We start from the raw sequence: 12865 nt of genomic DNA, 5'->3' as shown, positions 1-12865 counted from the left end.
GACGTGGTCACCACTTGATGTGTACATCATAAAGAGGAGTGGCAATGAAAGTGAAAGCGAGTCTCCAGAGCAGCAAAAAGGCTCGCATTGAGGATGATCGTCTCTCTCCGCGGTGTAGCCTTCTCGGCGAACATGTTTTAAGTCTCCTCAGAGCTGTCAGATGGATCTGAGTCCTTTATTTTCTGTCTGCTTCATGATGATCTGTCTGCTCGGAGCTGCGATCTGCTCCAACGGCGGTAAGTGAAAAATATAGGCTGTACACATACGATTATTTTCAAAACTCCTCTTAGCAGGTGTATGCTGTGGAAATGTTGTCCAAACCAGGGAACTGCGATATAACAACTAATTAATGAAAAAAATATTGTTTGCTTTTTATTGCTATATTAATGGTTGAAACCTGGATTGACATGAGTTTTCTTATGATTGCGTTCAGACGCCCTTCACAAGCTACTAGTCCATTTTAAACATGAGTAAATGAGTTTTGATTTTCTGACTTTGTATTTGTTTTTTTAAGTGGTGTAATATTAGAAATGTAAAATATAAAATTACGTGACATAAAAAAGTAATAATAATATTTTTGCATTTTTTTTTTTTTTTTTTTTTTGCAAACTATTTTTTTTTTTTTTTTTTTGCAAATTTTTAGGCTGTGTTTTGTTAATTTGCTGGTTGCCCTCTTCCCATGTTTTTGAAAGAAATCAAACCAATTTGCTCAGGTTTCAAAGGGTTAGGTTTCTCTTTCACTACAGTCTGATAATATTTGCACAGTCAGCAGATTAGGCAAAACAAACACCTCACAAATACAATGCCAGTACTATCTCTTAACAAAAAAATATAATAATAATAATAATATAATAATAATAATAATAATAATAACAATAAAAAAGTGCTAATATAAAAATTCATCATTATTCATTATTTACAAATGGGAGATGGGTGGTGCGAAATGGAGGGAGTTTAGTTAATTGATTTCGGGAGAGACATTCATTTTTTGATTCTTCTATTATATTATTTTGAATACCCTCAGAACCCTAAAACACACACGTGGATTTTAAAGGCATGTTTCTTTAAAAATATCCAAATCACAGCCAGAAATTGTTTTCTATAAGTGTACCCTCCCCGAAGCTATAAATATTTTTCCTTGAGCCAAAAAACAGGAGAGCCTCTTGAAACTAGTAATAGTACAACAAATGACAAAAAAGATGGTGCTCTTTGGTGAAGGGCATGAACAAAAAAAACAGAAAAAAAGGAGATCAAAGGATGTAGAGCTAAATTAGAACATTTCCAATAGTCCAGGATGTGGGGTTCAGAGGGCTTTTAAAATAAATCTAAAATACAATCATTACAAGTTGTATGTCCCTCACCTTAGCCAAAATAAAAATCCCCTGTTTTGCACCACCTGTTACCCCTTCATAAATAACAAATTGTCCCTAATGAAAAAAATCTAAGGAGAACTTTTTTTTTCAAATTTATTTTTATGTATTTTTTACTTGTGGGGATCTCTGAATCCATATAATATTTTTACCACATGATGTTTTTTTTGTTCTTTGTTTGCAGACAAAAACAGTTGTGAATGTCCAGAACCTCCTAGATTGAATTTAACTGTACCAGCAGGGACCTGCTTCAAGAGTGGCAGCTCATTTCGCTACCAGTGTATTGAAGGATACGTGAGGGAGGCAGGAACTTCAAATTTAATCAGATGCAAGAAGGATGATGACGGTTCTGCATACTGGGCCCCGTCACGCCCAACCCTCAATTGTAAACGTAAGAGTTATTTGTTGTTTGTCTTTACACTTATAGACTAGGCAGCAATTCTAATGTATAATGTGAGATATTTCTCAGAGTAAAGCACCACATGCTTCCACAGGGCTCAGGTAATACGACCAAAGTGCTGAATACTGTCTTATCCAGTAACATGCTGTATAGGTACAGGGACCCTGTAAGACACACGGCAAAGAGACAGAGTCATGCTGTAAACCAAGAACACAAGTAACCGGTGTGTACGCCAAGGTAAACACAAGTATACATACATGCCTCTATGACAGCGATACTGTTTGGCGCCTGGCGACTCAGTGGATATAGTGGCGCCACATGTACAGAGGCTGTGTCCTCGCCGCAGCAGCCGCAGCTTCCAATCCAGCCTTGGCCCTTTGCTGCGTGTCTCCCCCTTTCACACTTACACCGTCCTGTCAAATAAAGGCAATAAAAGCCCATAAAATAATCTCTAAAAAAAAAAAAGATAGTGATACTGTGCATCCAGGAGATCAGATTTCAACATGTGTTCGGGGTTATATATATATTTAATCAGAATTCCCGATCACATCTAAAATGTCAGCAGCTTGTATAATCAAACCTTCAAGATCAATAACGTCAACCAAATTATAGTGAGAAAGGTGTGGTGGGAGAAATGCTGGATCAGCCAAACTGCTGCCAGCACTATGTAGCACCACTGCCTTGCTGTTTTGGCAAAGGTTGTCATTTCACGTTCATCCGCGTGTCTGTCTGCTCCCGAGGAATTACAGTACAATAATTAATGTGGGAAAACACACTGGTGTCCACATATGAGGTTCACAGCCACCTACATGAGGTTTGTTGATGTATTTGAAATGATACAAATCACCTGACTCTAGTGGAAATGCTCCCATTCATCCATACAATAAACTTGATGATTACTCTATTGCAGTATTTTCAAAATTGCACTGATTTGATAATAAGGCGATTCACCATTATATTTACTGAGATGTCTGTACATCTCAGTTTCTTGTGTGGAACTCAGCTGATTTTTATTTACCGTAAGAAGCAATTTTTCATTGTTCAAGAGTATTGTCTTCAACATTAAAGAGGAACTACACAATTTTTGTTCAAAATGTATACATTATTCCTCTTGTCTAAGACAGTCTAAATTATCAGTGAAATGAATAACTCTCTCCCAAGTATAAAAACTAGAGTGCTGAAATTTAAATGTGTGATGTCATTTAAGATGAGCAGCCTGAGGGCCGAAATATGAAATGTTTATTTATGTATACTGTAAAAAGTTAGGGGAATGTGCTTTTACACAACCGTATTTCAGTATTTTTTGCCTATTGAACTGATTTTGTAAGAGCCGTTCAGCAGTGCCGTTCCACTTCAGTTTACATTTAAGTAAGCAATGCATCCAGCATGCCTCAAAATGAAACGGATGAACACGCACAAGAAATGCAATGTAATGCAATGCAAATGACTAAAAGGGAAAGGTTATTCATTTGTGTGCTGAGGTCTAGTTTCCTGTGAAGTCTGTTTTCATAGCAGATCAGACTGCTTTAACTAACCAAAATAAAATCATAAAGTGGATAGAGAACCAGAAATGAGAGCATCTATTTTGCAGCCGATACCCTCTCCAGTAGTCTGTCCTTAATTTTTTTCCATAGAATTCAAAATTCTAATGTGACAACTCCTCAGCAACCCCAGGCCATATGAAAAATGTGCCCAAAGCATTCTTTTTTATGGCTTTAATTGGCAGAATATAACATTAAGAAGTATGTTTTCTTTAGGGTATAATCACCAAAAACACCAAAAATTGTTGTGTTTATGTGAAATAACAATGAGTCGTTTATATCTAAATAGGTAGCGGGTCCTCCTCTACAAAGTCTGCCATGTTTCGGCAGTAGTTGGAACATACAAAGCAAACACTGGCTCCGGAGAGGGCTTTTCAGTTTTTCATGTTACTGAAGGCCACATTAGGTCTTCCGACACACTTGGAAAGAGAGTCAGCCTCAAGATGCCACTAAACCTTACACTATGCTATTTTAAGTAAATAACTTCATGGTTGGGGAGAGTAGGCTTTGTAGTTATGGTTGTTGCCCTATACTAGTCAAGTCACTTAACTAAATTAATTTTTTAAAAATTCACAAGTTTTTTTTGTAACTTATTCATACTTTCAAGTTTCGGATGATGCTCAAATTTCTTAACATCTTATTTGTTTTTTCAGCTGACCCAAAGAAAACCACAACAAAACCACCACCGAGCCAAGTAACACGTAAGTGTAAGCTTAAATAAAAAACTCTATAATATTTGTACGCAGTGAAGTTACAATATAGGTTGTAGCAAAGTATTTGTTTCACTATTTGTTTCACAGATATGATTAATGATGTTTGATCTTGCAGAGGGTTACACTGATATTCTCCGTGACTCCACTGTTACCACCACAGTCAGTGAGTTCTGTATTTGCATGTTTTGACAACAAAAATAAAACAATTATACCAATAAACTCACAATAAAAATATTCTAATTGTGAAACTAAAACACAGCATCAGCCTAGATATTTCTTGTTAGCAGTGGTCGCAGTAAAGGCAGCAGTAGTCGTGTCACTAGCAATGATTAGAAGCAACAGTAGTAGTGTTAGTAGTAAAGGTAGTGGCACTAATATCAATAGCAACAGTAGTTGTACCAGTAGTTTTTAAAGCTTGGGTAGGCAGAAATCTGGAAAAGGCCCCAAAAAAACCCCACAAAAAAAACACAGATTGTAAAAAACACCCTCTACCTAACCCACTGAAGTGCGCAGTGAGTAAAAGTGACTTTATCACTTTCAAAGTCTAATATATCAGCACTTTCTGACATTTATGACATGTGAATGGATTGCCTCCCCTGACATTCCAAGAGCAGGATGTGTGCTTTCGATGAGTGGTCTGATTTTTGAGCTCTGACTGACTGTTTTTATGGCATCAAAACAATTACTATGAACCTGGGCATGTAAATACCTGTTATAATTTTACTGTGCATCCTATTGGTGTGTGTTCTGTCATGCCAACATCTCTGACTTGTCCAAACAGGAGAAGCATAATAATGGAAGTATTCTATTCACCACACTAACGGAATTCAGCTGTTATCAATTTCATAAACAAAGCCCATGTTTTACAAGTCGAAATGTCCACTTGGAAAATGTTCATTGTAATGTACAGTCACTGATTAAACTAATTAAACCAATTGGAAATGAGCTGTATTCCCTAACCTCTTCACTGGAGCTCTGCAATGATTTTATTGAACTCACAGCATCTTACTCATGTTATAGTAGTGGTTAAAAAATACTTCAAAGCAGCTCTAATCAGTATTTTTATTTAGTGGAGCAATTAGCTCCTAAAGATTAAGATATTTCCCGTCAACAATTAGTGGAGACCAAACCTGAGCCAATAGGGAAGTTTATAATAAAATTATGGGTTAGAAACCAGGTCCAGCCCTCAGGATGTTTTCTGCTTCCCCTTTTTCACCATTTCTTCCTATTAGCCCAACATTTAAACCAGAAGTGACAATATTTCAGCCCAAAGTGGGTGGATATTGATGAATGTTGTGTCAATTCAGAAGTGTAAGAGGATCAGTTTTTAGAATCAGGGCGGCCCTGATTCACCAGCTGTGTCACCATGCCCATCCTGGATACAACACCCGTTGCTCCTTCTTCCCTGTTGGGTATTATCAGCTATATCTGCAAAACTATGTTTAAGTCATATACAAAAGCAAAGTGCAGTAACTGCTTCTGCAAAGGCTATGAAAGTACATGTTGCAACCCGCTCAAACATTCACAACCAGAAGAGCAGCTGATCATGCAACGAGTGCACATGTAATTCTCTGCCCTAATCATTTTGGGTGTTCTTGAGTTTTAAACCAGTTCATGGACTTGTATGTTCTCCCTTTTTTTTAAACTACTCTTAAACCCCCTTCTCTCTCTTTTGAGGATATTGTTTAGCTACAGTTATGTAATTCTTCTTTGTACCCAATTATGAGTTACCTTGGAATGTAATGGTCCATGAATTAAAATCTACATGTCTTGCATGGTTTAAGTAATTGACTTCATTAGTAATATCCTAGAATTTACATCCAAGTTAAAGTTATTTTAATTACTTGAAATACATTAGTTTTCTGTCCAATCAGATCAATTCAGTGTCCTCTTAAACTTCTTGATTGATTCAAAGTCCATTAAAACTGGCCCACCAGTAGTTGGTCACCTCTGGTTTTAACTGTCATTTTGACATTGAATCATCAGAAACAACAGAAACATCAGAAATTGATTTAGCAACCTTAGCAATGACCGAAACCATCCAATATTTTCCAAATTGGTCAAGCCATTACTGAAATAATGTTCATATTATCTGGAAGCTTTTAAACACTGGGGATCCATACTGTACATTTCTAACATAAAAGTTTGGGGTACTCAACATTTTCTTTCTCACATTGCTGGCAAGCAGACTATCTGGAAGGCTAAAGTTCTGTTTTCTTTTATTTGATTGATATAGTGAAAAATTACACCCATTCGGAATAAAACCTTGTGCTGAAATTTAGGCTTATGAAAATGGAAAGTTTTTTCATTACAAGTGAAACACTGATATCACCATAAAGTTGAAAGCTGGAAAAGATTTTGGAATATTGTCGGTGATAGTATAGGAATAGAAATGCAGCAAGCCCCAGCATCTTATTTTGCTGCTTCCCCTTTTTTTCAGCATACTCTCTGCCAGATTTAATCTTGCTAGAAACATGTCCAAAAAAGAATTTTTTGGGCCCCCTGAGACCAAACGGCTCTGAGTTGTGGGTTCTAGTTATCAAGGTATAGGCCAACAGCAAATAATAATGAAAAAACACACGACATGAACATGACTTCAAATAAATGCTAATGATGCCTCGTATCTGCTGTTAAAGTGATAATATGATATTTAGCTAGCTTATTCCTTTGGCAAAAATCTGTTACTACTGCTTTAAAAAGTCAAAACATACAAAACCTGGGTTCGTAGTAGTAGTATTAACATTGTAGTTGTAAAGGTTGTAGTGATTCTCATATCAATAGTAGCAGTAAAGAAGACTCGTACTGGTAGCTTTAATGACTGTGGATAAATAGTAGCGTCAACATTTTTAGCACTAGCACTATTAGAAGTAGGGCCAGCAGTTACAACAGTAGTAGTAATATCAAACTTTAAAAAAACTAACACATAACCTTGCATGTTTTTGAAACGCATGTTATTTTTTGGCATTTTATCTCAAAGCAAAAAGCATGGGCAATGTGTGTAGCACATTTGTGAAAAATGGCTTACTTACAGTACTTACAGTACTTCTGTACCACACTGTCACTTGTGCATGATTAAAGACAAACCATAGACATAGGGACTCTCCAAATCACAGTATGGGTTTATTTTTATCAACAGTATTTTTTCAAATAGTAGTGAAGATAGAACAAGCAGTGGTGTAGAAAATGCAGCTGTAGAAGTAGTATTAGCAGGATTAAGTAAATGCCTTTTCTTATCAGCAGCACCTTCCACCAGCCCACAGATGACCCAGAGTGAAAGCCCCTCGTCTTCAGAAACGGCAGAACCCCCCAGCGCAGAGCCAACCACACCTGGTCTGTGGACCGTGTCAGATCACTCACCAGGTAAATACCTTATAGTCACGCATGTTACACTGATAGCAGCTACCTCCATTGACCAAAACAGTAATTTTACTTTGCAGAACACTGGAGTTGCTGGTTTAGCCCTGCCATTATCAGTTAGTTTATAAGGTAAAGCAGTGAAAATATGGTTTATCAAAAACACTAAGAAACACAGCACATAAGATACGCTCACCAGAAATGCTATATAGGTCAGACAGTCATCTTTAAATATGAAAATGATAACAGATATAAACAAGTCTGGCGATTTGACATGTCTCTGCAATTCAAATTAATTGCCTGTTGTCCTACCTGGAGGTGATTGTTGTTGCTGCTACGTCACAGTGACTGGGTCTAAAATTGTGGTTGTATTTCAATTATTAAAATACATGGTGACATATGTTGTTTCATTTTATAAAAACTTCACAGGCAAGTTTAGAAATATAGAAATAGTTCACTTTATTAATTCTGTCTTCTGTTATATTTTTTCTGTAAAACTGACCAGACCTCTTGAATTTCACTGTGTCCATCAGGGAGAATCTCGCTTTTAAGTGAACATTTATTCAGTATGGGAAAGCTATCATGTTTTGGACTTTGTCACGCACAGGAGAGAATAATTCCATAGTTAAACCAACATTTTACTTGACTTCACAAATGATTAAATCTCAATGTTATCCTGCTGGTTCCCCTAACGCTCAGCCCCTGAGTATTTAGCTCTGTGTGTGGTGCTTTCAGCCTACTCCATCTTTTTTGTCTTCTCCCACACAAATATGTCAAATGAGCAAAATAGCACATAGTCTGAACCAGCTGCTATAAAACATGAGTTCAAACTCAACATCAAACAGCACAGGAAACCTGGGAATATCATAAGATCAATCATTCTTTATTTGCAACTCACACTACCTTTATCTGCCAATGCAAAACCGACCACAAATCCACTGGTCTTGTGTTTCTTTCACAGCTGTAACAGTAGATGTTAGGACAGGGACCAAAACGACACATAGGACAACATCAACCTCAACCACCACTGGGACAGATATTTCTCCAGAGTACAACCACGCCGGCTTGCGTAAGCTTTTACACTCATATTGCACACATATGTGCCAAATTAAAGCCATACTGGGGATGTAGCATTTGTAGCTCTGCACTGTTTGTACAAACAATATAAAGGCAGACAAAAAGAGAATCAGGGGCTTGAGTATGTCTCTCTTATTGGCAGAACTTGGCAGCACAACAACTGCATTGATCGGCTGTGCTTCGTTGGCGATCGTCTGTGCTTTGATTGGAATCAGCATCTTTTGCTATAGAGGGTAAGCTATGAGAACAGCACACTGAAAAATGATGTGTAGAATAATGTCACACCACACATTCTTTCACTTGATGAAATCACTCAAATCGCAGTAAAACCGATGGTTGTGATAAACTTTTTTTCCAATGAACAAGCATTTAGCATGTTAGTACCTCAGTGAAATTCCCATTATTGATCCCATATAATCTCATTATTGATTCCTGTATATTGTAGGAGATCAAAAAGCAACATCCCACCAGAGAAAGCAGAAGAACGGATACCCATGAATTATGCTCCAACTGAACAGGCGTAGAGTTTGTCGACCCGCCGCTTTCACAGAGAGCAGCATGAGATTGTCCCCATGCAGAGAAGGATGGGTCAATAACATGCAGCGATCGCTTCCATCTGACTTATTCTGTTTGCATTATCAGAGAGCACAGTTGCTGGCTGATATTTGTTGTTTGCACATGCCCAAGAAGTTGGACTCGCAACCTGTCTCTGAGCTCATCTCAACCAAATATGCGAACTGCATTCAAGGAACTTTAATTTTGAAGACCCTGTGGTGCTACAGCAGGAGGAGCTTTTTTCTTTCCTCGTAGGGTAAGCTTAAATGTTTCTTACTGTCATCAAATCCCATGAAAGTACAAAAACTTCCAATGAATGAATCCTTTCAACAAGTTTGGTCTGTTAAGCCAAAGCCTCTTATAGTCTCATATATCCTTAGTGCAATATTAAGACCACATCAGTGCGCTGCACCTTTGCCCTAGGTGACATGTTCCTACATCACAATGAACAGTCCTGTCGCTGTAAACAGTCACCAGATGACCAAATCGGCATCTCATAATACAGTTTACCAAGGAATAATGTTCTCTTAAAACAGCAGTGCCCCATTAGAAAATACTTGCTCCAGAAAAAACTGTCCCACTGCTGGCCTCTTTTTCAGTATTGTTAAACAGTGGCACTTTCCGGAACAAATGACCTATTTTACACTACCCAGAAAACAATTGGGAGGAAAACTGTGAAAAATATGTGTATTCATTTAGCTAATGAGACATTTTTTTCCAAAATGATTACAAAAGCTTCCGTTTACTTTCAGAATTGGGAAACACCATAAATCGGTGTCCTTTCTGCCCCAGTTAATGCACTGGTTCAGATGCACAAGTTCCAATTGACAGGGAAGTGTCCCCTGAGCCCCCCCGATCCAACTCTAATGAGTTTGGTGCTGAGAGCCACAGAAAGGCAGGGGAATTTGGGAAGTATTGTGAGACACACTAATTGTTGGTTTTGCTCCTTTCATGGGAATGGTTGTCAATAAGGAAAATATAGTGTAGCTGTGAATTTATCCTAACAGTGTTGATTGCTCAGTAAATGTGAGGTTATCAGGTCTTTGTGATAGTCTGCACTCTGGTTGTAACACTGTCAGTGAATAAACTGGAGTCTTAGAGAGTTAAAGGTCTAGTGTGTAGGATTTAGTGACATCTAGCTGTTAAGTTGTAGAACAGAAATTTCTCTATGTGCCAATAGAGTGCCCCAAAGGTGATGTTTTTCTGTAGGCTGACCAGAAAGTTAGATTAATCCTCCTCCTAAGCCTAATGGATTTTTCCAATGAATTTTGGATCATTGCCAAAAACAAGCTCTGTAGCAAATCAATGTTTATAATACTTGCGTGATAATCTTTCCAAACAAACACCACTTTCAGGATTTTAGAATCTTAAATGCAATCGCACCAAATAAAAATCTACTGGCTAGGCTATAGCAAACTATGGTCGCGTTGCCACCGCTACGAGGCTGTAAACCTGTGTTTAGCACAGCTTGATGTGATGATGCTTTGTAGCCTTATGTAGTCCCTTGTTAAAAATCTTCAGAATTTGCAAGTGGGGTATTACTTACATATTTATGTTGCAGAACAAAACATGAAGGTCTGTTAAGCTTGTGGTAACCAGACATCTAACCAAAAGTCCATTCAAAAAGCTGATTGACTTTGAGACAAGCAAGCTGGAAAAGGGTGTTTCTCTATTGTAGAAGAAGTACAGCAGTCAACAGGAAAATCTGAATTGCCCTATCTGGAGCCAGTGTTGGATTTGTCAGCCCTGGGCTACTGTAGAACAACATGGTCAACTACGTGGAAGAGGACCATGGATGTATAAAGAGAGGGAGTGAGTCAAAAAAGGTCAACTGCTGTGTAAAAAAGTTATATATGATCTGCACTTCTTTCACTTTGTGGCCCACAGTTTATTGCTCAGCTAACTTGAATGGCGATAAAACAGTTCAAGCTTGTGTCTTTTAGACTTGCAGAAAGTTATCAGACGTTTTAGGCCACATAGCATAGCGTTACAGATGTTTGGCCATTACAAAAGCTAGAGGCAGAGTGCTTGGCCTCACTATACCATTTTTTTTCTTCTTTAGATTAACTTGTTTGACATTGCTGAACCAGATGTAATTATTTGTCTAGCTGTTGTTTGTTTAGCTGCTGGACCTGTAAACTATTGGTACAGAGCCAGGGTCATGGACCAGTGTTTATGTGTGTCCAACCTTGTCTCCGAGAAGGGTCAGTTCACCCACATCACAAAGGACATATTTTGTCACTTTAATGAGGGCTAGTCATGCATATATTTTATCACCTGAGATATTTAGCTGTGACACTTTGTCTGCCACCTCAGTAAAAAAAGGGTAATAAAAGCATTTTGTTTGTGCTGCTAAGAGAACAAAACCAATGAAATTAGAAAAACTATGCAGCAAGATGTCTTTTTGATAACCAGTCCACAGACAGACCTGATTTTAACCACCCTTTAATTTTAGATATTAAACTGCCCCTTAGTTTAAAAAAAAACCCCATCAAATTCTTAGGAAACTTGTCAAGGAAATAACTTCAACTGTGGCTGTCTGGCCCTGCAGAGTGCAAGCAAAAAGAGGAAACACACCCAGTCACCACGACTGACCACGTCAGTTGAGGTATGGAAACTGTCTCCAAACCAAATTGGTTTGTTCCAACACAGTTTAGATCATGGTCATTTATTGCATAATAGATGATAATAAAGGAGGAAGTTAACACCCAAACCTCATCTGATCCTTCACCAGATTGTTTGTTTTAGATATTATCTCTCACTGAAAGCTTCCTCTTAATGACCTCATAGTGTAAAATTTGTATTCTAGTTACAACTGGCTGAGTGCAGTATAAATGCCCAGTATGATGAAAGTAAAGCTTTAATATGGGGTGTTAAAATATGAATCAATGTATGACTGTATCATTATGTATGTACCATTTCCATTTAGGCCTGATATTTATGTACAACTGGATGTTTTATGGTATAAATAATAAATAAAAATCAGTTTATCAGTGTTAATCTGCTTGCCTACTTTTGAACTGTGCATTCCACTTCCATGCAAATAAAAATGTTTTATAATGATCAGTGTGCAAAGATCATCTAAACGTAATCTACTGACACCTTAATCGCCAAGTATGTGTATGTCAGCAGTTTCTTAAGGCAGCGATAACTCTTCTGGATTATAGTCAAGTTTCTCATCACTTTTGTCCTTTTCCTGTATTTCTCTATGCTCTCCACTATCAGTGTGTATAATCAATAAATCTTTGAGGGGAGATACCCCAGGTGAATAGAGTTAAACTTTTAATAGATATCACCATGAAATTTAACCAGTTGACTACAAGTTTTCTAAAATTTATATTCAACTGAGCAAATGAGGCATTATCTTAGTCAAGAGAATTCTGGATATCTCTTTTTTTCTCCATATATCAGAAAATACTATGATAAGACAGTTAAAAAAAAATCAAATATAAATGGTAAATTAACTACTTAAATAAGTTGTGGACATTTCCATAGCAGAAATATGAACATTGAATAAAGCCAAGTTAAAAATTCTTCTTTACTTTGAAATAATGGAGTCAAAGGTTTTCACAGAGGGATTTTTGGATTACTCCATAAATCAGAAAATACTGTAAACGTTGAAAAAACTATTTTTGCTGTTGTTTTAGGGAATAAAATGTTAATCAGGCTATGAAATACATGAACAAACCTTTTTTTAAAAAACCTTCAGACTTTAGATATGAATAAAATTGGAGAGTTTTTGTATGTAAGTGCGAGTGAGGTGGAGATTTTTGGCTCAGACTACGAGGGAAAAAACTCATTTTGAGAAAACGGCCTTTAAAGATATGTATTGTAAAATAAAAAAAAGACACTAAA

The 12865-nt window shown here is 37.2% G+C and overlaps 1 protein-coding gene across 4 annotated transcripts; it reads left to right on the top strand.

The window, feature by feature from the left end:
* Positions 1-55: 55 nt before the first annotated feature.
* Positions 56-12073, top strand: il15ra (interleukin 15 receptor subunit alpha). Of its 4 annotated transcripts, none has more exons than XM_042511160.1 (8): positions 56-236; positions 1555-1761; positions 3965-4012; positions 4140-4187; positions 7262-7384; positions 8340-8447; positions 8598-8688; positions 8901-12073. In XM_042511160.1, exons 1-8 carry the CDS (start codon positions 161-163, stop codon positions 8977-8979), a joined length of 780 nt encoding a protein of 259 aa, XP_042367094.1. In that variant the 5' UTR covers positions 56-160; the 3' UTR covers positions 8980-12073. The 4 variants fall into 4 exon arrangements, with proteins under 4 accessions (XP_042367094.1, XP_042367096.1, XP_042367095.1 ...); XM_042511161.1 differs by having other exon boundaries at positions 57-236; positions 7265-7384; XM_042511162.1 differs by lacking the exon at positions 4140-4187.
* Positions 12074-12865: the final 792 nt, after the last annotated feature.

Source organism: Plectropomus leopardus, chromosome 22, assembly GCF_008729295.1.
Source record: "Plectropomus leopardus isolate mb chromosome 22, YSFRI_Pleo_2.0, whole genome shotgun sequence".
In the NCBI taxonomy this organism is placed as follows: domain Eukaryota; kingdom Metazoa; phylum Chordata; class Actinopteri; order Perciformes; family Serranidae; genus Plectropomus; species Plectropomus leopardus.
This window is presented reverse-complemented; position numbering and strand designations above follow the sequence as displayed.

Excerpts from the sequence above, each read along its gene's own strand:
- il15ra (XM_042511160.1), top strand. The coding sequence starts at position 161 with ATGGATCTGAGTCCTTTATTTTCTGTCTGCTTCATGATGATCTGTCTG. Across the intron at positions 4,188-7,261 it reads CACTGTTACCACCACAGTCA|CAGCACCTTCCACCAGCCCA; the intron begins GTGAGTTCTGTA and ends TTTTCTTATCAG. Across the intron at positions 8,689-8,900 it reads AGCATCTTTTGCTATAGAGG|GAGATCAAAAAGCAACATCC; the intron begins GTAAGCTATGAG and ends TGTATATTGTAG.